Source organism: Physeter macrocephalus, chromosome 5 (assembly GCF_002837175.3).
Source record: "Physeter macrocephalus isolate SW-GA chromosome 5, ASM283717v5, whole genome shotgun sequence".
Lineage (NCBI taxonomy): Eukaryota > Metazoa > Chordata > Mammalia > Artiodactyla > Physeteridae > Physeter > Physeter macrocephalus.
Window position 1 is genome coordinate 99,132,606 of NC_041218.1, and position 27,053 is coordinate 99,159,658.

The window sequence follows — 27,053 nt, forward strand, 5'->3', positions numbered from 1 at the left end:
GAGGCCCGCGTACCGCAAAAAAAAAATAATAATACATGCATTTTTTTTTTCCTCCACGGATGCAATGTTTTCTACAATAACACTGGCTCTGAGGGAGACATGGTCCTCTGAGATTGGGTTTTAGTGAAAACGCTGGTGTTTGAAGATTACTAGGATATCTGAGATCCTTATAGGAATTTCAGGTGGTCCAGAGACATTCTATAGAGTGAGAAAGCTGTAAATGGAGAGAAAGTGACTGCCTCACCCAGCAGGGACCGCCTCTAATTCTGAGCTGTGTGTAGGGTCTTGAATCCTGCAGGGATCACTAAAACGTGCAACGATAATAACCATCATTTACCCTAAAGAAGGGTAAAATTGGATCCAATTGAATTTATGCTGGAGAACTCAAGAGATGGCACTTTGTTTGGGGGCGGGCACACCTCCAGGGCCATTCTGCAGACATTCCTGGCCTTCTAGTACTAAGCAGGCTAGAGGAGGCTGAGACCCCAGCAGAGTGCAAATGCACGGCCCCTTGGTGAGTGTGCATTTAGTTCTTGCCTTCCCCGCATGAACCAGAGCTACAGCATTGGCCCCGAGGAAGATGCTCTATGTCTATTTCAAATCTTCCTGAAAGGGCTGCTCTGTCCCAGCTGGCTACGCCCAGCACATCCTCCCTTCCCTGGGAAAACAGTGACTGAGGGTGTAGCCGGCATCTCCCGCCCCTGCTGACTGTCTGTTTACCCCGACAGAATCTGTACCAGAACAGGTTCTTAGGCCTGGCCGCCATGGCATCTCCATCCAGAAACTCCCAGAACCGACGCCGGTGCAAGGAGCCCCTCCGCCACAGCTACAACCCGGGCCAGTTCCACAGCATGGCCATTAGGACCGGCCCCCATGGCGCTGTCACCATCCCCCGCTCCACCAGCGACACCGACCTGGTCACCTCAGACAGCCGCTCCACTCTCATGGTCAGCAGCTCCTGCTACAGCATAGGGCACTCGCAGGACCTGGTGATCCACTGGGACATAAAGGAGGAAGTGGACGCTGGGGACTGGATTGGCATGTACCTCATCGGTGAGTAGAACAGCACTTAGTGCCACGGAAATAATGGTCTTAGCAGTGTGGTTTGGGCATCCAAAAAGTACATTAATTCATAATTCACTTTTGCAGATGCTTTACTATTTCAGCAAACTCGATCATTTCATTAAAACGCACAATTCACAATCAGATGTGTTATACACCACATTCTAACACACGGAGGACCGCACCTGAGGCTTCACCTGCCAACTCTATTCAATGGAAAAGAATCATGAGCTAGCAGGACGAGGTGCGGCTGAACACAAATGTCATTACCATTTGCAACTCTAGAAGCTCTTCTGCTTATGAGTAAGTTAATATGAGAAGCTTGTTTTTAAATCCATGTGTCTGTAAGACCAAAGCAACACCGTATACGCAACCAAGGTATGCACATGTATGTAGGGTAATTTCACTTTAATTTTCAACATAATCGTAGACCTCTCTTCAACTGCTCTTTCAAGATTCTTACTGCTTTGTATTCCAAAAACAAAATGGATGATACAGACAGTGAGAGCAGGCACACTGCAGGCTAAGGAACAGTTGTGCTGGCTGAAAGGAGAGTGACTGGAGAAAATAAATCTCACAAATTTGAAATTAGGAAGAGAAAGTGACATGAAAATGTATTTCATGTATTTTACATGGTGGGATCAGATGTGGTGAATATTGACACGTTCACGCTCGTCAATCCACAAGTGAAGGTTGTAATTGTTGGTGGGGTGAGGGGGCGGTTCAAGTTCAACAGAGACCGGGCCTGCTGCATTCAGTCTGTACAGCGAAACATTTGCACATTCAGACACACAATGCCAGATTTAACATCACTGACTATCAAAGACACCAAAGGATTGTTATGAGTATTTTACAACCCTGATCATTTTTATGATAAAATTTGGGGGCTCTTATCTGACTAACTAGCTGTCAGGGAAATTATTTTGGCTCTTTTGAAGGTTTTGCAATCAGTTTGGTTAGTGTATTTACAATACACACATTACTGTAAAGATGGAAAAGCATAATTTTTGAAATTGTTACACAAATAGTGGGTTACTCAACTAAAGTGGACTTCCAAACAGGTAAAATTTAATTGGCTTTAAAAATAGTTCTGGAACCGGTGTTTGAGTACCATCAATCTCAAACAGAGCCTGCAAAAGAACAGACCACCAAGCACATTTTGTTTAGTCCATATTGTTTTAAATTTGGTTACTTGTCAATATTTCAAAAAGTAGAGATTTCTCGCTGAAATCCACCTTTCTAGCTTCTTGTGCAAAAGCCCTCAGTTTGGCTGACTGAGCCCATAATTCCCGTGGCTCTAGTGGGCTGGAGTCAAGCATTAACTTCCCCCTTTAGACTAGCCTGCACCCTTCAGTTTTGTCACAGGCTCCTTGCCACCTATCCCTACTCTAATGATGATGGTTACTTGTTCAGCACCTTAGGCAATTAGATTTTGGGCCCCAGATCTAGTTTTGGAGCAGCTCTTCACAGCTGTACCTTCCTGCAGTGGTGTCAGTGGCATTTATTTCTCAAGCCAAGGAACAGCTGGAGTAGGAGCGTGGCAGGGGGGAAAGGTGGATACCTTCATCCATGGGGAAGGGATGGATGGATCTGGAGCTCAGCCCTAGATCCAGGCTGGGGTGTAGATCTGGGATAATTGGCCCCGAGAGTAGAAGAATTCACTCGTGGATTGGGTGTAGAAAGAAAGCACCAGAAGGTCCCTATCAGAGAGAGAGGCAGAAGAGGAACTCCAAAAGGAGATGGGGTTGGGGCTTCCCTGGTGGCGCAGTGGTTGAGAGTCCGCCTGCCGATGCAGGGGACACGGGTTCGTGCCCCGGTCCGGGAAGATCCCACATGCCGCGGAGCGGCTAGGCCCGTGAGCCGTGGCCGCCGGGCCTGCGCGTCCGGAGCCTGTGCTCCGCAATGGGAGGGGCCACAGCAGTGAGAGGCCCGCGTATCGCAAAAAAGAAAAAAAGGAGATGGGGGCGTGGTGGAGAGGTAGGATGAGAACCAGGGGACCACGTCATAGAAGACGAGAGAGAGGGTGTCTGAGGAAGGAAGGGATGTTCGGCCGGGTGAAGTGGCCGGAAGCTCCATGAATGAACAAGATCTGGTGTTAACATGACATTTTGACTGAGACAGAAGTAAACACGGCTCATCCTCTGAGAATCTCAATTTGACAGTTTGTTCTTCTCACAGTAGCTGCACATATATAACTGTGAAGTGATTTAATGCAAAATGCCAACACTTTGGGCAGCATAGCATTTCAAAAGCAACTTCCAGATCCAAAATTCTCCGTGAATCTTAAAAGTTCATCATTGGTGGGTCCTTAGTAACTCAGCTTCCAGATTTGCCGTGCCTTGCCAACGAGCAAATCATAGAGCTCTGTGATTTCATCTAATCTGTCATTTCACAACTGAGGAAATGCCAAGTCAGTGGTTCCCAATGCCACACAGCTGCCTACCCTGGAGGCAGACCCCACAATGACCATGAGGACATCTTGGCACATTTGGGTGCAATATCACGTATGGGCCATTCCACATCAGTGGGCAACCTAAATGTCCCCGTGAGGCCGGGTCTGTGATGCTTTCAGCTCTGCCCTCCAGAGCTCTCCGGACAAACGTGACTTTTCTCCTGCCATAGTGAGTGAGATATCTGGATTTGGAAGGGGATGTGTGGCCCTGCTCACTGACACTGTCACCGAGTCACCAGTGCTGTCTTCAGCCAGGAACCCAGCAATGGGACAATAAAAGCATTACCATTACTTTCACAGTGAGACTGCATTTGGTTGCCCTCATTTATGGAGTGGTTCCTGAACTAGAGGAGCATGGTGAAGTTTTCTCTCCCCTAGTGACACAGAAAGGGGAAAGAACCTGGGGTTTCAGTGACAGTTTGACCTGGCTTAGAATCATACTGTGCCCCCGGCTGGATGTGTGGCCTCAGCCAGGTAGTCATCAGAACTTCAGGCTCCTTGTCTTCAAGATAGAGAAATAACTTTCTCAGGATCATTGAATGGAATTGATGAGATACTGTGCGTTTACTGCCTGTTGATCAGTAAATGCGCCTTGATTTAACTCGTCAGGTAGCTCTAGTCTCTGGATGCATTATGGCAAATTACCCTAATTCCCAGACTTCATTCAGCCTAACCATGGCCCTTAGACGTGTGCTCAGTTGTTTCGGTTGTATGTTAGAGACAAAAGCTTCTTACCAAACCCACGGGGACCTGGAAAGAGATCTTAATTGTCAGTAAACAGGCAGAAGCTTGTGATTTGGTCAAAAACAAGTACATAGCGGCAGATTCGCTAGTCATCAGTATTCCTAGGAAATAGTTTTGCAATTTTTCATTCAGTAATGCCTACTTGACTTTGACAAGTGAAAGCTAATTATTTGTGAGTCCTATACTTAGTGTTAAAGATTCAGCACACTGAGGGAACAGTATTGTATAACTGGGTTAGGATACATAAATTGAAGAATACAATTAAGACCTCTAACCATAAGAATGCTAAATTAATTAGAGCAGATCTATTCAAGTATTTTTCACCTCTTCATTTTACGTTCCAGTATTTTAAAGACTTTAATATCTTAAAACCTTCCTTAGGATGATCAATTTTTTTTAATAGCCATTCCTTTGACTCTGTTGGAAGGAGCCCTTATTAAAACTGCTAAAACGTGAAGTAAGTATGCAATTAAAATTATGAAAATATAATTGAATAGGTAAAGTAGGCATAATCTGCTCATAATTTGCAAAACTAGCCTTCTTATAAATTTAGCATTTTAATAAATCATATCATTATTATACCATGCTATACCATGCTATCCCTATACCATGCTAGAATTTGCTCAGCAATTTAAATCATAATGAAACTAGAGTACATTCATGCATTTAAATTTCAACAAATCAAGAGATGATAACTCAGAGCAAAATTAAGATTTAAAATTTCCTAAAATGGCATCTTTGAAGGATCTCCATAGACTGGTGCCTGAGGACATATATTCTCTTCCATACCTTTTGGTTGCCTTATCTGTGTGAGGTTAGAGATTATGGTCTGTATCAAACTGATTATTTTTTAAATTTTTTGAGGCTTCTTCTGTGATCTATCCCTGCTCAATGTTTATAAATATTCCATGTATGATCATAAAGTGTATTTTTGTTGTGAATAAGGTTCACTCTATCTATCTACCTATCTGTCATCTATCTAGAGATAGAGAATATCTTATAGAGAGAGAGATATAGATATCTTATACATAGATATCAATATATACAAAGGTTTAATATACGTGTATATAATATTTATATATAAATATTTTTATGTTATATAAATATACAGTGGTAACAGTTCCCATAGAACCATGCAAAACAGGACACAATTCGGATATGTACAAGTTTCAGTTCACAGGGTACCTCACAAAGCAAGGATCCTCTCTCTCTCTCCCTCTCTCTCGTGTGTGTGTGTATTTAAGTTCAATCACATAAATTGTATACTCTAATTTTCTGTCTCTTCCATTTTTTGAATGGAGTGTCTCAAAATCACTAGCCAAAAATTTTGTTTTAATTGATTCATCTATTTCTACCTTTGCTTCTGTAAGTTTTATACTTTGCATATTTGATGCTGATTACTAAGTGCATGAATGTTCATGATATTTACATCTTTTTCCTCTACAGTTTCTTACAGGTTATTATTACAGATCTGTCTGTGCCCCTTGTGCTATTCTTTGCCTTGAATTTTGATGGGTTTGTTTTTTTTTTAACTATTTAAGGCTGCTAGTCTCTCTGTTTTCTTCTGCTTCATATTTACTTGATCTGTCTTTTCTTTGTTTTCAACCTTTATCTTTTTTTAAGTGTAGTTCTTTGTGTGTGCTTTTTAATTCTGATCTGGGTGTCTCTGACTTTTAATTGGCTAGAATAGCACATTTATATTTATTATACTTACTGTCCTATTAGGACTTATTTTTGCCATCTTTCTTTAGATTCTTTATTTACTGTGTTTTCTTTTTGTTTCTTTGATTCTTCTTTTCTGCTTTCCATTAGATCTGTTGATTTCAAAGTTATACATTTTTCATTGTTCTTATGGACTGCTTTTAATCATAGTCCAGTGGGTCTCAATCAAGGGTAATTTTGCCTCCCAGTGGACATTTGGTAATATCTGAAGACATTTTTGGATGTCACATTGTAGGGGGTGTTTCTGGCATCTGCAAGGTAGAAGCCAGGGATGCCACCAAACAGCCTGTAATGCACAGGACAGCTCCACCACAACAAAGATGACAGAGTTATCCCGCCCAAAATATCAACAGTGCCAAGGTTGAGAAGCCCTGTCTAGACCACTATATTCACCACCATTTATTTTTTTAATCTCATCAATATCTCTTTTTCCAACAGACTAGTAGTTCATCCAGTGTAGTTTCATATTCCTTTGGTCTTCCAGGACTTTGATTTTCCAGATACAGACACTTTTCCTTTTATCCTCAATATCCCTTAGTCTTTCTTGTATATTTTTGAACTTTTTTTCTAGAAGTGTTTCTCAATCAGAACTTCCGGCTTCCTAATCCATTTTTCACCAAAACTCATACACTATAGTAGGATAATGCAGTGATGGATGAAGGCATGAATATAATAGCCACATGAATGGCACTCCTATCCTACACATTAGTTTCAGTGGATTTAAGTTATCACTCCATGGGGAAATAGTTCTATGGTTAAATAAGGATGGAAAAATCTGCCTACATTGCCCCACTTTAGAGACTCACAATATATATTAAAGGTTTGAGAAGCTTGGAGTAAGCAGCACACTTTACTTGGTGTAAGCCAGCATTTCCTATACTTTCTTGAGCAAGAAACACTTTCTTATTTCCCAATATTTGCCTGTCAGGTGTTCCACTGTGGAAAACCAAACATTAGGAGTTATGGGAAGTTATAGAATAAGTACAGAAACCCAACCCTTGCCCTTAAGAAGCATTTAATGTGCTGAGCCTTAAAATGTAATGTTTTAGGATGAAAGCTAAAATTGTCTCTCTGGCTAGACACCTGCACACAGAAACTCCCAGAATGCTTCCTTACGGACATCAACTCTTGAAGAACTGAAGTTTTTCTTGTACATCAGGCACTCTATTAGAATATAGAAGAGCTGAAGCTGTGCTTCCTAGTTATGTCACAACCAGTGAGAATACTTGTGTTCAAAGAAACAATCTGAGGGAAAAGCCACAGAAAACAGAGTGGCACTGATTTTTAGGGGCTTCCCTGCCATTTATCCTTAGATTCCCTTCCTAGTACAAGAGAACAGAGATTCTACATCCTTGGCTTTGTACTGTGAAAGGCAAGTAGATTCTCCCCAGATCTCCTGGCCTGCTATTTGGTAAATCCATAGTCTAGAGATAGTGGGAGAATCCTTGGAGATTTTTCTGAGATTGGTTATCAGAAGGCACAAGTTCCTCTGCGAAATGGAAGGAATGTTGTATTTTTTCTGTTGGGCTTAGGTAGTGGATCAATTCTTCCTTTAATTGCTTCTGTGCTCACTTGCCCATTCTGTTCTCAACCGCAATAGTCTTTGTTGTATACTCTTCTATTATAGATTAAAGTGTAGGAAGCACAGCTCTAGTTTTCATTTTGAAGACAAAGCAAGATAAATACTCCTGGTTTCTTAGATGTGCTTGTTTCTGTAAGCTTCACTAGAACTTTGTGATTCAAAATTTTGCAAAGATCTTTTCTCTATTGTAAACTGTGGAGCAGGAGGTAGGATTCTTCATACTGGAAGAAAAAAGTATCATCCAGCAAATACAGTCTTTTTTTGAGAAACTGAATACATCTCTATATGTTCTGTACAGAATGAGTAATGCGAAAAATTTAAATAGTACTGGCCTAAGCTAATGTTTCAGGTTACTAGTGGTTTTGCACAGTATCATGGACCTTTGCCATAGAGGGCTGTATTTTTAGCCCATATTATAAATATAAATAGCTGCTTATTAGATGTCTAACACTGTTCTGAGACCATTACCTGTATTAGTTCAGATACTGCTCACAACAGACTTTGAGGTTGGGATTAATATTATCCCCATTTTGTAGTGAGGAAGCAAAGACACAAAGGGATTAAGTATAAAGCCTAAGATCACATAGCTAGTAACGGTACCCTAACTACTTCTCTCAAGGCGGCTCTAGATATCCCTGTAATCACACAAACATTGCTCCTACAAAAACTTGTACCATGATAAAGGATTCAGAAAAGGGAACCTCTCAGTAGGGAGCCAGGGGGCTGCCATTCCTCAGTGTGATGGAGGGCAAGGCTTGGTCCCCATCATCCATCCCGGTCCTCTTCTCTTCTCCAGTGCCTTCCTCTAGTGTAGACTCTGGTCCCTGAAAATTGCGTCTCTCAGTCTCCTGTGCAGCCATGTTCCAGATGCAAATTTGGTCCCTTCATTTAGATGCACCTGTGCAAGTTTGGGAAGGCGGAAGTGAGCTGGGTGGTTCCTCCTGATGTTTAGCCTATGGTTGCCACAAGCATGGCTCTGAGAAATTAAGATTTTCTATCACAGTGTCCTAGCGTCCTCTCCCTCGCTTCCTGGGTGTGAACAGGCAGCCCTGTGGCGGTGGCAGGAGCCTACTCAGCTTGCCACTAGCTGGTCACTCTCTTTGTGGGTGGAGAGGCAGTTGCTGAGGCTGTGCCTAGAGTCCATTTATCTAGTACCTAATTCTCTGCATAAAATCCCTTACTGCATAAAACATCTGGTCTGATTCTGTTTTCCTGCATCTGACCCTGACAATACACTTGGATTCCCAAGCAAAGATTAGTAACTTCTAACAATTGGCAATACGTGCCTTGGGGGAGGGAGCTGACCTCTCAGCACAGATGGTCCAGGCAAGAATACAGACTCTTCTATTTTCTTGCATGATATTTGCTATGAAGTGTTACTGTTATAATGAATGGGATAGTCATTAGGACCAACTGGAAGTCTCTGAAAACGTGTTTAAACCTACACAGCGAAATGTATCTTGTTGTCTTTAAAATGTGTGTTACTTTGCCACTGTCTTTGGTTTTTTCTGATTCTTCCCACTTACTCACACCCATCCTTTTTTTCATTTGTGCCCTTGTGGTTCCTTGATATTTAACCCATTCTTAAACCCACTATCTTCTAATGAAATTGCCTCTTTTCTTGAATAAATCCTCAAATCTATTCGGAACTTCCTGAGAACCTAGGCCCTGTCTTGTTCAGCAGTATATCCCCAGGGTTTAGCATAATAACTAGAGTGGAGTATAAATACTCAATACACATTTACCTAGTGCATGAATGAACACCCCCTTTCTAGGTGTTATTCTATATGGATACCTGACCATGACTATTAAAGTGACTATTCTGGTGATCAGAGTGGATAAATTCAGGAAAATACCTCTCCTTGGAGAATTGCCATAATGAGGCAAATTTCTATCTGGGTACTGAAGACCTAGGGAGCTAGGAAAACATTATGCCTTTTTTTTGCAGAAATGAGGCAATTACTGTAAAAGACGTATTATGCAATCATCTTAGCAGCCCAAACAGGGCTGTGAGCACACACTGTGATTATAAAGACAGACACATTTTGCAAACAAGTGATTTTCCAAGGGATACAAACAGTTCCTGCTGTTGATGAGGCAGAGACGGTGTTACTCTGCCTGATCGTCTCGGCCAAAGAAGAGGCAGCCAAAAATGTGCGATCGACTTAGCGGTCACAAGCACGTTTACCAGTCATCTCACGTAATCCACGCCCCCCACCCCCATGAGGTCCCAGTTATTACCACCCCCCATCTCGCAGATGAGGACCTGCAGCTGTAGAAATGACAGTATTGGTAAATGGCTCAAAGGTCCTTGGAGCTGGGTCCTTTCGCTATAAGCTCTGCCCTCTTTCACCTCCTCCTCTGTTTTCCAAATCCAGCCAGATGCAGGAAGTGAACCTCAGAATATCTCAGCTGCAAAGAGGGCAACCACGAGCTAGCCCCTCTCTGCAGAGCTGGGGCTCTGGGCCTCCCCTCGGGAGCTCCTGAGTTCTGGCTGTCCCCCCAACCAGCGCAGTGGATTTGGACTCTCAAAACATGGTTGTCTCACAGCTTCAGATCCATTTAGCTCAGATGGTTCCTTTCTGCCTGAGGTGGGAACTGCAAGGGCCCCATCGAAGATTAAGATAAAATTCACATCCCTGTCTTCGCCTGCGCTGAAAACATGAGGTCTGGAACCAAGGGGGAGGCAGTCGGCTCGGTCTTCACAGATCTGTCCTCTCTAAGCATGCTGCCTTGCTCTCTGGGCACCAGCTTGAAGAAGGACGTTCGTTGATGGGTTGCAATGTGACAAGCAGAGGAAGGGCAGGAGAGGGGAGGAGCACAGTCCCCGCCCCCCTCAGCTCCTCTCAGCGCTCACACAGCGTAGGCTCCACCCCCCTCGGGCCTTGGACACCCCACGGGGGCCTTGCCCCACCCTTCACACACACACCCTCCATCCCCACCCTGGCAGCTCCTTCTCATCCTTCAGCTCTCCCCTGACCCCCTGTTGGCCTTCCTACTTGTAGCTTCTTGTCAGAGCAGTCCGTTCTTTTCCTTCCTCTCCCCTCTTACAAGTTGTAATAATGCACTTATTTCTTTACTTAGTGTTTAAAGTCTGTGTCCTCAGTTGTTTGTGGTTTTAGTTCAGAAAGGTTTTGCCCAACACCGTGGCCCCTGCACCTTCCCAGCCTGGCAGGCAGATGGTTGGATCTCGATAAGTGCCTGTTGAATGAACAGATGAATGCATGGCTGCATGAAGGATAGGTGGATAAATTCATGGATGGTCCCCAAGTGTTGGATGTTGATGGGTGTCCAGACCGGAGAAGAGATCACATATAGGATGGAGCCCATGAGAACGCGGCCCCAGATAGAAAGTACAATTGGATGTTTTCTTTATACCTCATTCTCCCACCCAAATAGGGACCAGTTAATGAAAGCTTTAGGGGGGAGATTTTCACACTGAGATTCCCCACGTGTAAGAGCTATTCAAAAGCGAAATGAGGGGACTCCCTGGCGGTCCAGCAGTTAAGACTCTTGAGCTTCCACTGCAGGGGGCTTGGGTTCGATCCCTGGTTGGGGAACTAACATCCCGCATGCTGCGCGGCGCAGCCGAATAAAGACAAGAAAGTGAAATGAACTGCTGTGGAAGCAATTTTTTCTCTGTTTCTGGAGGTGTTCAAGAACCAGCTAGATGATCACTTGCCAGGAGTGTTGAGGAGAGGGGAAGAGATTCCTGCATTAAAATTCTAAAATTAGAATTCTGTGATTCCAGGTGCTTCTTCTTCTGTTGAGCTGGAGGTGGCATTAATATCCTTTGCTCTTTTATTATTTTTTTCTAAATCTGCTGTTAGCTGATGTGTTTCTCTACTCTGCTTTCTTTCTTTCCTGGGAATATAGATGAGGTCTTGTCGGAAAACTTTCTGGACTATAAAAACCGTGGAGTCACTGGTTCTCATCGGGGCCAGATCCTCTGGAAGATCGATGCCAGCTCTTACTTTGTGGACCGTGAGTACCTTTCCCATTCCTGTCGCTCGGGATGAAGCGGAATTCAACTGCTTTGCTCTTGTGCTGCATTGCCTCACGTAGAAATGTGCCACATGTAAAGGGTGTGGATTGAATGAGGTGCTAAAAGACAGTGAGTAGTGGGCTGTAGAGCAGTTGGGTAACGGCCATCCACACCAGCCCGTGGCCCTTAACTCCCTCTCCCTGGCTCCTCCAGGTGCTTTCCAACTTTGTGATGGTTGCCCCTTCTCTATCCTGTTGTCCAGTTTGGGCTTTGCTTGACCCAGTTCTTCAAGGCTTCTTGTTCCCCAGTGGGTTGGGGAATTCCTCGGGATGGGAACGATACATTCCTACCACCAATCTGTTTCTTTGATTCCTGATCTACTGACATTTCTGGATGTATAAACTCATCATCATGTATCTCATTTTATATTTTCTAAAATTTTCCGCTCTCTTTGAAAATAAGTCATTTTTGCAGTTATGGAAGGAATTTTTCATGGGTCCCATACTGGTGCATGAGGAAATAGCTACATGGGCCTCATATTTGCCACCCAAAGGAAGGCACGGACTACCTATAATGTACCCTTTCCCCTCCCACATGGGTACTGGAGAGTGCTAAGTGCATAAATCCCTTCATGCATTTTCTGGTTCATAGCGGGTATTCATTCAGCATAAAACTTCTGAAAGGAAGTGGAATAGTCTATTGTTCCAGCTGCCTGGGTCTCAGAGGAAATGACACATGGCCAGGAACCTAAAGTTGTCTATTTTTTAAAAAATATTTTATTTATTTGTTTATTTATTTGACTGCATTGGGCCTTTAGTTGTGGAACGCAGGATCTTTTGTGGCGGCACGCGGGCTTCTCTCTAGTTGTGGTGCGCGGGTTCCAGAGCACGTAGGCTTGGTAGTAGTTGCGGCACGCGGGCTCCTGAGTTGTGACGCGCAAGCTGTAGAGCGCGCGGGCTTAGTTGCCTCGCGGCATGTGGGATCTGACCAGGGCTTGAACCCGCGTCCGCTGCATTGGAAGGCGGATTCTTAACCACTGGACCACCGGGGAAGTCCCCCTAAAGTTGTCTATTATCATTTGACTTGTAGCTTATGAAAAACTATCCTCTAGTATGTTTTGCTCCCATTTTTTTTCCAGATGACAACTCTAATTTTCATTCACTTAATAAACATTTTATAAGACCTGCTGTACTCCAAAGAATAGAGATTGGAGATGAAAGGCTCAGCGTCTGCCCTCTAGATACTTATGGTGTCTCTGTTCTGGGAAATGACACAGATGCCCCTTTTTTTTGCATTGGCACATGCAGAATGAGTAGACAGTCAGGAGGTTTGATACTATCAGATGTAGAGGGGACGAGACTTTATGTTATGTGGTTGCTGACCCTTGACTTTGCGTTACGCGTGATGAATCTCCCAACAAGAGAGTTCCTTTTCCTTAATACTTACCTCCCCAACTCTGGCTCTTCTGCACTCTAATCCATCCTGCATGCTGATCCCAGACAAAATGCCTTAAACCCAGTCCTGCTACCATGTGCCCCCAAGCCTCATGGCTGCGCTTTCATGCTACATCAGCTGAAACCTCTCTGCCCAGCTGCCAAACCCCAGCAAGACTCACCACATCCCTCAACCCTACTTCTCCATCCTCTCCAGCAGGCCCTCCTTTGCCCTAGTCATGCCAGCATCTTCCCCTATCCCACAGATGGCATCATTTATCATAAAGAACATGGCCAGGCTTGATGTGGGGATAAAGAGATGGGCTCCAGCTAGTGGTACCTAATATGACTTCCCAAATGCCAGTAAGAACAAAAGAGGTGAAAACTTGTAGTAGCAATGAATATGAGACATAACTGTTGACTGTATGCCCCAGCCTACCCTGGAAGTTCAGCGGGAGAGTCCTTCCTTACTACACACCCATTTTGTTCTTTTGGGTTTTAACTAAATGAGAAATAGACATGATTCAGGGTCATAATACAGTATCAGCTCAAAATGGTGCAGGCATAAACACACCTTGAAGGGTTTTTTTTTATCTTTTTAGAGTCAAGGAGATAAGTATTAAGGATAATATGAAACCTCATGACTCTGTCTTCATTCTGCGTGAGCCAATGTGAAAAAGTGGGATTTGTGTGTAAATTAATCTAGCACTAGTACCATTCCTTTCAAGGCAGTTCTCCAAGATTTCTGGGACATATAGAGCATTTCCTGAACATTCAGCTCAAATAACAAACCATTTAACATAATTGCCTTCATTAGCAGTATGAAGACACACTTTAAATATCATTAGACAGGTATTATAATGTAAAATCAGCTCTGTAAAATATGTAAAATGTTGTCATAACTGAGTGAAAGTGTATTCAAAGTTGGTGAAGTTCCAACATCCTAGAATAAACAGATAGTTTGCCAAGTCATTTTCAAAATAACTAAAAGTTCAGCGCTTTAGAAAACTGACATGTTTTCAAGTGCAAACTTGAGAAGATCCCACTCCACAGTATACCTCTTGGACTAGCGATACCTCAGTGCTTTCAGAAAATGGATGAATTTCCACTTTGCAAATATATCAAATGAATGAACAATATACTAAGAATGTATTTCTGTACAAATGTAACATAATTTGTCAAAAAGTAAAAATTCATTGAGACAGAGCTTAATTGAGTTTGCAAATGATTGGACTATGGACTCAGGGCACACAAAAAAATCAGATAAATTAAAACAATAATGAATTATAGGAGTCTGAATGCATTGAAACTGTATATAACGCTTTTGGAGTCTGAGTGCATTAAAACTGTATATAATATGCTATAAAAATTTATATTTTTAATGTGAAATAATTTGCATTTTCAAAACTGTTTGATAGAACAAGTGCCAAATTAAGGAACAGGAAGAGACTGGATGTACAAAATGTTCTAATATAACTATCAAAGTGTATGCAAATCAAAGCATCAAAGATCCTCTTGCTATAATATAAAAATGCAGAATTCAGGCCATTATCCAGAAGGTTAGAGAAGTTTTGTTACGAATCACAAATAAGCTCTTCACAGTCTCTAGGTAGTAATAAACACATTAATCTAATTGGTAAATTAGTTGTTCTTAAAATAAAAATAATTTTATAAACTTTGAACGTTAAATCTTAAAGTACAACAGAAGGTCATTCTAAGTGGGAGTTAAAATAATAAATGAGGTTTTGTTTTGTTTTTTCCATTTTTCTCTTTATTTTTACCTTTTATTACTTCCTTTTATGAAAGTAGGGGTATATCACTGATTACCTGGGATCTATTCGAATAGCACATTTCTTTCAGAGTTATGATTCAATTTAGAATTAGGTAATTGCTATTGATTTATATGATTTTTTAAAGGTCTGATTAAATCAGATTTTGAAAGTACCCCCAAATTAGAAACATTCAAAACAAATACTTTCTGTATTCTCCAAGGAGTTACAAGCATGATAAAATACAAAAGAAAATAACTCCTGACTCGTTTCCTATAGTCCCTGCATAATTTCTCCCTGGAGGGCACTTGGCTATTTGACTATAGTAATAATTGCTATAATATGAGAACTGTAAAGATGCAAATTTTAACACTGACAAAAGAAAGAACTAGTGAAATTTTAGCTTTACCTATTCTGACAAAATCTTACAATGTTGTATTATTATAGTAACTCAAATGTTATATTTTAATGTGTGCAGTTGGGCTCAGCGAGCCAGTCTCAAGCCTTCAGGAGCTACCACAGTCTTTGTTGACTGTGTGCTCCCCAAACAAACTTATGGTTACCAGGGGGTAAGTGGTGGGGAGGGATAAATTGGGACATTGGGACTGACATCTACACACTACTACATATGAAAGAGATAACTAATAAGGACCTACTGTATAGCACAGGGAACTCTACTCAATACTCTGTAATGGCCTATCTGGGAAAAGAATCTAAAAAAGAGTGGATATATGTATATATATCCACTGATTCAGCTGAATCAAACTGATTCACTTTGCTGTACACCTGAAACTAACACAACATTGTAAATCAACTATACTCCAATCAAAGTTGAGAAAGAAAGAACTCCTTCAGAATCAGGGCTTGCCTTGCAGAGAGGTGTTGATTCTGCCGGGAAGGTATCTTTATTTTGCTCTCTGGCCCAGACCTGTTATGTGTAGCTCCCTGTTCATTGTCACTCCCCATTGCTAGCAGGAACAATAGAGTAGTGGGTCTGGAAGGACACCTGATTACGGCCAAGAAAGTTTCTCCCAAAGGGACCTCCTTTCTCTACCCACCCTTGTGTCAAGTCACGTAATCACGGTCATGATCGCAGCTTTCTCACAGCTGTGCAGACATAAAGCAGAAATCTGCAGTCATTTCGACTGCTCTGTTTCGCCGTGGCTTCCTGCCCACTCTGTACCACACCGGTCATGCATCACCTGAAACTCAGACCCTCACGTTCAGCCCCTTCCCCATCTCTGCCCTCGCTTCCAGATTCCCGCCCTGACTGCTACCTGCTCTGATTTCATCACTCCCTGCATTTGTCAGAAGAGTGAACTTCAAACCCCTTCTCAGTACATCATTTCCCAATCCTTTTCCATCACGTCCTCCCAAATTAACAAATAAAACACAGTGGTCCCTGATTACACATAACAGCAAATCTAAGCACCTAGTCCTGCTGTCAGTTTTTTTAAAATTTTTATTTTATATTAGAGTATAGTTGATTAACAAAGTTTTTAACAACACCCCTTGAGAGTGGCAAGGTGAAATGTACACAGGTCAGGGGGCAGAGTTTGCCTCCTTTCCCCACCCTTCAGTAGGTGGCTTCCCAGTGAGAGGCCTGTGGGCTCAGTGTCTACCCGGTGTGGCCCTCGGACTCTAAGGCTCTGTTCCTTCATCTATAAAAGGAAGTTAGTGTATAGTCCCCACCGGTGACCCCATGAAGACTGAGAAAGCACACGTGAAGGGCCAGGCACGTGTCTGGTACAGCCAGGTGTGCAGTATAATGAGAAGGCTTTGAATTAGGGATTGCAGTGCATTTCTCCTCTGGGAATGGACATGGTGGTGTCTTGGTGACAGCTGTGAACTGAATGGCTTATTCTGAGAGTTTCCTGTGGGGAGATCCTTTGCAGCCGAAGTTGGAGACCGATGGGCACTGAAGGAAAAGCAGGGCTCCAGGAGGAGTAGCTGACTCCCCCTGGTTAGCGCTTCTGGCTGGTGCTTTCTCCTCTGCGGCAATGCGGCAGAGCCAGGACGAGCTGTGCTGGAGCCAGAAGGCCACCCAGATCTGCCCAGAGCAGCCGCAGGGATCCCGTCACGTCAACAATCCAGATGGTTCAGGTGACACGTTGGTTTAGCTTTTTATTTGAATCTGGACATATTTCCACCAGGACTGCTCTGGTTTTAGAACCGGTATGGCTAAGAACTGCACTGTGGGCTGCCATTTTCAATCACTGTTTTGTTCTTTCCGAGGAGCTACGTCTCCTTTTGTACTGCAATAAACGTTTGAGTCATAGGCTCTGTGAAAGTCTACTTGGAGAGACGAAATTGTAAATGTGTATCATAATCTTATGACAATCATACCACTTCACAAAGGTGTTCCTTTAGGAACAAGTGCGCCTCCATAAATATTTGCATGATAATGGCTATTTTATTATTATGCCATCTCAATTTTACCATATAATTCCCTGGAAGCCATAACTACCCCCATCGCTTATCCAGGTTCACACTATCCTAAAGAGAAACCCCGGTCAGAACTGCACTCCACACAATCATAAAGTAATTTCAGTATTGCTTCTGTTCTGACTTTGCCTTTCTTAAATCTTGAGAAAAGAATCTATAGTTCATAGCAACACTCCTAAAATGCATTTCCTCTTACACCTGTGTCCTTTTGCCACACAATTCCCCTGGTGTTCCTCCCCGCTAAACTTCTCCATAAACCTTCCTCACCGCATGCTGGTTTTCTTCCTTCCTTATTTCCAGCACATTTTGCTTTAAAAGCCTAAATGAAGTAATCTTGCTAGAGAGGAGCCTCCTGGAATGGTAGAGGAAGGAACCCAAGCCACCAAATACACAATCACTCGCACTTTAGCAGACCAGAGTGAAATGGTTGGAAATAGTCATACAGTAATAATGTCGGGGCTGCCAGAGGCCAACGTAAAGGTGCAGTGGTTCTGACTGAAAGGGACCAATGAGACAATGGGAGTGTGGCAGCAGGAGGGCAGGGGTCCAGGTGGGAAGGCAGGACATAGGAATGAGGGGACACACACAGCAGGCTCATCCTCGGTTCACCCAAGGTGAGAAGCCCAACTGTTGTCTGCAGCCACCTCTTACTAGGTCAAAGAGTCCATTACATCTGGGGCATCAAAATGCATCTTTAGTCCATAGATTAAATATCAGGCCATTAAAGAGTGACTAAGCATTGTTACAGAAAACAGCTAGAAAGATACAACCAAATCATTCAGTTCAGATTTGCAGCAATATAGATAGAGCTGACTTCTAGTTTGATGTGTGTCAGATTCTCCCAATGAGATGAAACCTCTAAATCAGCACAGATAAAGGGTCAAAGGCCTAATAACCCACACGGAGACTTTTCTATGCTTACCTCGAGTTTCCATTTCAGTAAGAGAACATACAGCCTCACCTGCCTCTCTGAAGCCTCCAGTGCTGGAGGCCTGCTGGGGACTGTGCTGGTCTCCAGGGACTCTGATCTAGAGGTGACGGCTTGGTCCCTGCCCGCCGAGCCTCTCACATTGCAGGAGGGAGGACAAGCACATCCTTCTTTCTGTCCTGTGTCAGTGAAGGGCACCAGCAAACCTGGCTTTGGGGCCCCGCGTCGATCACCACCCACGGCTAAGAGGAGCCAGTAGGTGGACTTGGCCGGTGGGAAGGAAGGACTGGCATTGAGGGCCAAGAGGTAGAGAGATCATTCTAGGCAAGGAACAGCCCTTGCAAAGGCATGAAGGCATGCAGAGGTGAGAGTTGAGGGTGGAGTCCTGAGAAAAAGGAAGAGAAGGAGAAGGAGGAGGAAGGGATAGAGGCTGAGGAAGAGAGATCATTGAGTGTGGAGGGTTAAGTATGGCCACACGTTCCTTGGCATTCCTCTCCTCAAGAGGCCCGGTCCATGTCCCCTCCCCTTGGGCCTGGGAGGGCTCTGTGACCCTGCCCCGGTTTCCATGCTGAAGTGATGCTGTGCAGCTTCCAGGCCAGGCTTCCAAAGACTGGTAACTGCCACTTCCTGTCTCTCAGAACGCTCACTCCCGGAGCCCTGAGACAGCTGTGCTTTCACAGCGGCCATGTGAAAGTTTGCATGGAGACAGCTGCTCCAGCCATCCCCACCCAGCGTAGGGCAGAGGGCGAGCCCAGCTCTTACCCATGGCAACAGCATGCAAGACGGCAAGGGAAAGCTGCCCAGCTGAGCCCAGTCACCCCACAGAAATTTGAGAGATGATAATACAGAGCTGTTACGTTTTGGGTTTGATCGTTACACAGCAATAGTAACCGTAGCCAGATGAACAGGGCCATGGAAGTCAAAGGCAGGGAAGCTATCAAAGGGAGCGTTGTCAACAGGACCTGGTGAGTGCCATCAGAGGACTCACGGGACATGTGGTCTAGAATGCATGGCAGAGGGCTGGCACGTGGGCCGTGTGGTGATGTTTGCCAAAAAAAATAATTTAAGGAGCTGATGAGAAAGACTGCAGGCTGAAGAGTTAGAATGGCCAGTTCAGATTGATCCTGGTCTGGGCCATGAATGTCCCTAGTCCCAGGAAACCTCTCACACAGGAATGGTGAGGGCCCCCCAGTAAATCTGTGTCTACAGAGAAGAGGCAAAGTGTGTGAAGCATCCTCCAGGACGGGTGGCTGTGAGAGTGACTCTGAGGGGGCAGCATGAGAAACAGAATGGAGATGGGCTTGAACACGTATAAGGACTGAATGCAGTGAGCCTACAAGTAAGTGCTCTCCTTTATTTAGGATATGCTTGTGTCCACTTCTTGGCAAGCATCTTACATCCTTTTTAAAAATTTTTTTTATTTTTATACAAGTTTTGAAGGTTACTTTCCATTTGCAGTTATTACAAAATATTGGCTATATTCCCCCGTTGTACAATACATCCTTGAGCCTATCTTACACCCTATAGTTTGTACTTCCCACACCCCACCCCTATATTGCCCCCGCCACTGGTAACCACTAGTTTCTTCTCTGTATCTGTGAGTCTGCTTTTTTTGTTATATTCGCTAGTTTGTTGTATTTTTTAGATTCCACATATAAGTGATATCATACGGTATTTATCTTTCTCTGTCTGACTTATTTCACTTAGCATAATGCCCTCCAAGTCCATCCATCTTGCTGCAAATGGCAAAATTTTATTCTTTTTTATGGCTGAGTAATAGTCTATTGTGCGTGTATATATATGTATACCACAGCTTCTTTATCCATTCATCTGTTGATGGACACTTAGGTTGTTTCCATGTCTTGGCAATTGTAAATAATGCTGCTAAGAACATTGGGGTGCATGTATCTTTTGAATTAGTATCTTTATCTTTTTTCAGATATATACCTAGGAGTGGAATTTCTGGGTCTTATGGTAGTTCTATTTTTAGTTTTTTGAGAAACCTCCATACTCTTTTCCACAGTGGCTGCACCATTTTACATTCCCACCAACAGTGTACAAGGGTTCCCTTTTCTCCACATCCTTGCCAACATTTGTTATTTGTAGACTTTTTGATGATAGCCATTCTGACAGGTGTGAAGTGATATCTCACTGTGGTTTTGATTTGTATTTCCCTGATGATTAGCAATGTTGAGCATATTTTCATGTGCCTGTTGGCCATCTGCATTTCTTCTTTGGAAAACTGTCTATTCCATTCTTCTGCTTGTTTTTTAATCAGATTGTTTGGGGTTTTTTTATGTTGAGTTGTATGAGCTGTTTATATATGTTGTATATTAATCCCTTTTCAGTCATATCATTTGCAAATATTTTCCCCCATTCAGTAGGTTGTCTTTTTGTTTTATCAATGGTTTCCTTTGCTATGCAAACCTAATTAAGTTTAATTAGGTCCCATTTGTTTATTTTTGCTTTTGTTTCCACCACTTTAGGAGATGGATCCAAAAAAATACTGCTGTGATGTATGTCAGAGTGTTCTGCCTATGTTTTCCTCCAGGTTTTACAGTATCCAGTCTTACATTTAGGTCTTTAATCCATTTTGAGTTTATTTTTATATATGGTGTTAGAGAATGTTCTAATTTTTTTCTTTCACATGTAGCTGTCCAGTTTTCCCAGCACCACTTATTAGCTGCCTTTTCTCCATTGTATATTCTTGCCTCCTTTGTTGTAGATTAATTGACGTGGGTTTATTTCTGGGCTTTCTATCCTGTTCCATTGATCTATGTGTATGTTTTTGTGCCGGTACCATATGTTTGGATTACTGTAGCTTTGTAGTATAGTCTGAATACAGCCTTTTATTTTATGCTGATAAGAGCACCATGAGTTGGGTGCCATCACCATTGAATTTGAAGAGAAAACAGTCTCAGAGACATGATAGTTTTTGTGACAGGTGGTGGAGCTGGGATTTAAACCAGGCTTATCTGCTTGTGCTCATCAGCCCAAGGGAAGGGTCTATGGGCATGCTGGAGACGTGGGACACAGAAGGGACGTTTAATGAACTGAGGCTCATGAGGAGTTGGAAGGAACAGGATGCAGAGAATGGTTAAGGAGTCCAGTCTTTCCTGGAAGCCCTTGACCCACTGTGGACTTCCAGTCAGAAGCGTGGGTGGGGCAGGATGGGAACGGAAGAGAGGGAAGGAAAAAAATGTGTTATGCTGACCACTCTATGGTGCCCCTTTTCCTAATCGGAAGGGAAAGAAGACGACACAGGAAGAACTCAGGAGTGATTGTCACTTATACAGACATGGTGGAGTCAAATTAGAACTCTACAGAACAGTTTCTCTCCAACCCCCTCAAAGCCACTCAATACACAGAATGAATCTCTTTTACTCTAAATTGCAGACACATGGAGCTAGAAACAACCAGGGCTGCAGAGGCCCTCCATATCTCTGCCTCCAGAGAGGGCTTCAGCAAGATAAGGAGGGAGTATTATGCCCATTTTAATCTCCATGAGACGGGGACAGTAGCTCTCTCATAAAGGCCTGTGGCAGGCCAGGGCAGACAGAGGCCAAATTGGCAGGAGAGTATGTGGGGCAGACAAGAGAAACTGACCTAACTACGATGCCGTGTCTGGACCTACAGCCAGGTATCTGAAGGGCATGGCAAGCTCATTGCCATAATGTCCAATTAGACACAGCAGATGGGCATGAGGTGGCTGCAGCCATCCCAGGAGGGTGGCCTTTGCTTGTCCCTGGGGAATCTGTGCGTGGCTCACAAGATCCCACCCCTGGGCTGTCATTTGGGGTAAGGCTGCTGTCCTGAATAGAGGAATAATAATAGTAATAGCAGCAACTAAATATCTCTGAGCTCTCCCAATGTGCCAGGTACCATGCTGAGTGCCTCATACATCTTGCCCCATTTAATCTTCATGAAAACCCTAGGTGGCACGTATTTTTTTTTCCTTTTTTGATAAGGAATCTGAGGTCCAGGAAGATAAATGCAGCTGGTCCAAGATTCACAAGTAAACCAATGGTGGGGTCAGGACTTGAACCAGGCAGTCTGACCTCTGAGCCTGCTCTTTAGTCACCATGATGTTCTGATAAGACTAAAGTTGGCCAGAAGGGTCCCCACCACTAAGGTGGAGATTCGGTGCAGAGTTCTGACCCCATGCAGGTCTGGATACCAGGTAATACATTGGATAGAATTCTGAAGTTGGAGTCAGTGCTGGGGGCTTTCCTCCCAGAGTGATTGGCAGCGAAATTATCTGGGCATCAAAGTGGGAACCCATTTGTCACTGGGCTAGCAAATCCTTAACTAGAGGAAGGAAAGTCAAGATGGTTAACGTGGCCTTCCTCCCCTCCTGATGATTCTGAGTGGGGAGCTCCATAGTCCCCACCATAAAAAGCTGTGAGAAAGTCAAACTAGAAGACAGAGGCTATCCAAGATTTCAGTCACTTCCTCCCACACAAATCCAGAATCTCCTTCATTTCAATGTATTTGTTATGTGTGTATAAATCCAATTTGTGTACACATTTTTTAAAGTATTACTTATTCCCTCTAGAAGCTTTGAGGAAAATATCAAACATCATCCATAATTTCAGCAAAAATAACATTTTTAAAGATTTTTGTTGTTGCTGGTAGCATATCCCCTGAGAGGGGCTTAGTAAGTATTTATTCCGTTAATGAATGAATGAATGAAGCTGGTGCTCAAAACACCTGTGCAGAAAGCAGGAGACATGTGCTCAAGGGCTACAACTGTCATGTCTTATCTTTCCCACCGATGGCCCCCGAGCCATCAGGACAAAGAGACAGAGAAACACAGATGGAAGGCAGGAGGTCTCTGGTCAGACCCACAGCAAGAGGATACCACAAAGAGAACAGAGTCAACTAACCTACCCAGCTTCTTGGAGTATGGAGGTGGCAGAGAGGTACCACCTTTTAAAGCAGAGGACTCTGCTCTCTAGTGAACACAGCCCAGTCCACACTGGAAATCTGACCAAACACTGTAGCACCTCCTCCCTTGATTCGGGCCCAGGAAGTGGATGCTAGGAGAGCAGTAGGAAGGGGGAATTTTCCCTTTTTCCACTTCATTCTTCTCTTTTGAACCCCTGAGCCTTTCAGCCGAGTCCTTTGTCATGCACAGCTGCAGAGTTCTTGGTGAGGACAGAGAGCCACAGAGGTCAGGGTGGTCCTGCCTGCACACCGTGTGTACCTTCCCGGACACTCATCACTGCCCCCATACGTACCTGGAGCCAGTTCAGAGGTCACCCCCAGGAGTCTCTGACATTAGCCAAGATAGGTCTCTAGTCAACTCCAAGGCCATTTTCAAGTGATGACAGCTATACTGTCCACACCAGCTTTGGACAGCCAGGAAAGAGTTCAGAATCCAAATAATATGGAAAAAGTAAAAACTCCTCCCAAAGTCTCATGTATCACACTTGCCCAAAATGCCAGAGTTGACATGGTACCCAAGAATACTGCAAAACCCACCAACACCCACAAAATCTAGAAGATGCAAGCAATGCCTCATCCATTGCAGCAGCTGCTAATCTAAGCCATGTTTGCCTCTTTCCAAGCAAAACCAGAGTCTGCAGCACCCGGTCCGTATTTATGCCCACATTGCTATTGCCAGCTGTTACTGGAGGGAAGAGGGCAGACAAAACGCAGAAAGGAAAAAGGAGCTAATTGTCTTTAACCTTCACCAGAATGAATGCCAGTTTCTCCCAGGTTGCTCAAGGCCAGTGAGCTTAAAATCCAAACCAGAGAACTCGTCTAATAAGTGGGGAATTGTGTCTTATGCTTCCATCTCCTTGGGAAAAAATAGAGTTATAAATACTGCACCCTCTACCAGAGAATGACATATAGGAAACACTCCTACTTTTATACAAAATCTATAAATTTGAGCCCATAGACTTAAAGCCTTTTCATGGGACTCCTATTCCTTATATTTAAAACCTGTTAGTCTCTTTCTGTCTCCATGAATAGTTACCCTTGAAAAAAAGAGATTTATTTTACAGTGTGAGTTTTAGTAAAAGAGAACACAAATTTCTAGTGAAAACTAAACCTTTAAGGCCGGGCTGAGCCTTTAACAAAGGAAAAGAGAAGTAGTAAAAGAATAGAAAGAATATGAAATATTTTTCAGAGGAGGAAGAGTGGATTATGTCAAACTTTAAAAAATAATAATAATAGGAGGGAGACAGTAAAAAGAGTATGGGAACATGGAAAAGAAATAATAGTTAAAATAACCTACGATTAGACTTCATCCTTTTCACTAGCCTAATCATCGGCAGTTCCCAAATTGGAGAAAAATACAGGCAAACTCAATGTTAAGAAATATCAAGACCAGTTAAATGGAAGTCCTGGATACTTGACACAGATGAAGTGACCACAGTGACCTTACAACAGTACAAAGCAAATGCTTACAAGGGTTGGACTCTTGAAAGAAGACCCAGCCCGCTCTCCAGGATGGAGATGGGCAAGACTTCTTTCGGCTCCATCTTTCGGCTCCAGCTCAGCTCCCGGCTGGACCTCCGGCGGGGTTTCCGGCTGCGCAGCCCCTGCAGCGCCCTCTGTCGGCAGGTCCCCGGAGGCCAAGCGAAGAGTAGCAGGGAGAGCATCCTCAGCGTGCTGCTGACACCGGCTGAGGCTGGACAACAGGCAGGAGCATGGAACTCAGCAAAGGGATCAGGAAAGGTGTCCTGAGAGCCCTCCTACGAAACACGGGAGGATGATACGACGCTTATAGGACGCTCCAAGCTGTCAGTGGGCACCAAGCTAAACTGAGTGCATGATGGGAATAATTTCATGAAGCCTTGTTCTGGTACCTAGAGGAAGGGTAGAAGCGAGTAAGTGGTAGAGTCAGTACCATACAAGCAAGAGCCTGAATTTGGTGTGCAGAGGGTCTTCTATCACGTCTTCCACCTCCACACACTTTCCTCCAGGACGGTTCTTGGTCATCTGGTATAGACACATCGCTGAGCCTACCCAGAACAAGATGCTGAAATTTCCAGTTCATCTGAGTGGCCTACACGTTCTAGACAAAAAGGGAGCCCCTGCCAGCTGAACAAAGGCAGCACCGTTAACCTGCGTTGATAGTTCCCAGGTTTTACAGGATGGCATCTGTGCCTCCTTCATCACCTTCTTCTCTAACAGCCCTGACACTAACCTGCCCAGTCAAAGCATCTCATGTCTGCAGACCCTTCCCGGTTGACCTCCACAAATCAGCCAAATATTCAAGATCAGTGCCTCCACTCAGACATGGGTTTTTCCCAAGAGGCAACAATTCCAGTAAACTCCAAACCTGCAGGGCTTCCCTGGTGGCGCAGTGGTTGAGAGTCCGCCTGCCGATGCACGGGACGCGTGTTCGTGCCCCGGTCCGGGAAGATCCCACATGCCGCGGAGCGACTGGGCCCGTGAGCCGTGGCCGCTGAGCCTGCGCGTCCGGAGCCTGTGCTCCGCAACGGAAGAGGCCACAACAGTGACAGGCCAGAGTACCGCAAAAAAAGAACTCCAAACCTGCAAATTTTTTTTTTTTTTCATGAAACCCACACCAATGGAGTGCAGCGTTCCTTTTTCAGAAGAGGAACTTGCTTGTTGTGAAGGCTGCTTTTTTGATGTCAGGGATCCCTTAGAGGGACCCAGCATCCAGTTACTGTATCCCAGGTCAGAATTGTTGACCTGAAACAAATAGACTGCCAGATATTTCTCCAGCAAAGATCATTTATTCCGGATGAGCAGAGAATTGCAACCACAGTTCAGGGTCTGCAACCACGGTGAGCCACTTGCAAGTCCCCCTACAGCAAGGGCAGGAGAACACTTTTATAGAGAGGGTAAGGAAGCTGGAAGGGCTGTAGTAAACAAAGAGTCCGTGGCTTTTCATTGGCTGAGTCCTTGACGGGAAAGAAGAGGAGGCTTTCTTCTTCTTGTTGGGCTCTGCTATCACCACAGGGCGAGACAGCTCCCCTTTCTGGTTTCCTAACTCTTTAATGTAGGTTTCTGTTTATTAATTTTGTATAGAATCAACTGCAACTGAGAAAAGCAGCAGCCAATCCAATATGCAGCATGCCGGATGGCCTAGCATTTTTATATGTGCTTTGAGTTACCAAGTTCTATGTGCCAGGAAGCCAAAATGGTTGGGTGGGTGGGTTCTCTCGGGGCCCAGAACTACAGGTTTGAGTGTTCCCAGGCTGCAAAATTCTCCCCATAGAAAACTATGGTCATTCAACCCCATCTGCAGCTGACCAAGTTAGTCCCAACTGAGCATCAAATTGTGAGAAACTTTAATGATGTCTCCTAGATTCCAAGGGAAAACTGGGCAGGGAGGAAAGAGAGGCACCCTGAGAGGAAAGGGGGAATCCAGGTAAGAGCAGTTTTTTCCCACTAGGATGGACTCCTGTACTTCTTGCCAAGGAAGCCTACCCTTGAGGATTTCACCTTGTCATGCAGCCCATTCACGAGATTAAAGCATGGTTGCCTGCTACGTAACTCCAGGAGAGCCATTTCCGTAGACTTCTGTGTGAATGGTGCCCTTGGAGTTGGTAACACATCAGCCCTGTTAATAAGGTCACAGGAATGTCTGGTGACCACATATCAGAAATTATACCCTGCCTCCTACTGCCATTCCTAAGATCTGTGTGTGGCCAAGGATATACCTGGTTAGCCCAGAGGGTTACTGTAACCCTCCCAGCCTCCTGAACAGCCATGAGTTTGAGCTCTGCCCTTCTTTACCGTGAAATTGTGTCGTATCTCATGCTCCAATATCATGAAACCTGTTCATCAGTTACATCTTCTAAAATAGCCACCTGACATTCATTTGTGGCTCTCACCTCCGTCCGGTTTTAAAAGGTGATATTCAAAATCCTCTCCCTGACTATAAAGGGTTCATTTAAAAGTCGTGCAGAGATTGCATCCCCCCTCCACCCCACACTCTCAAAAACC

The 27,053-nt window shown here is 44.0% G+C and overlaps 1 protein-coding gene across 1 annotated transcript in view; it reads left to right on the forward strand.

The window, feature by feature from the left end:
- The first annotated feature begins 734 nt into the window (after positions 1-734).
- The window catches only part of HECW1 (HECT, C2 and WW domain containing E3 ubiquitin protein ligase 1), a 259,111-nt gene continuing 232,792 nt past the window's right edge, over positions 735-27,053 (forward strand). The window contains exons 1-2 of the mRNA XM_007124963.3: positions 735-1,053; positions 11,439-11,546. Of these exons, the coding sequence (XP_007125025.1) occupies positions 765-1,053; positions 11,439-11,546 (397 nt within the window). The 5' untranslated portion in view covers positions 735-764. The remainder of the gene's footprint in view (positions 1,054-11,438; positions 11,547-27,053) is intronic.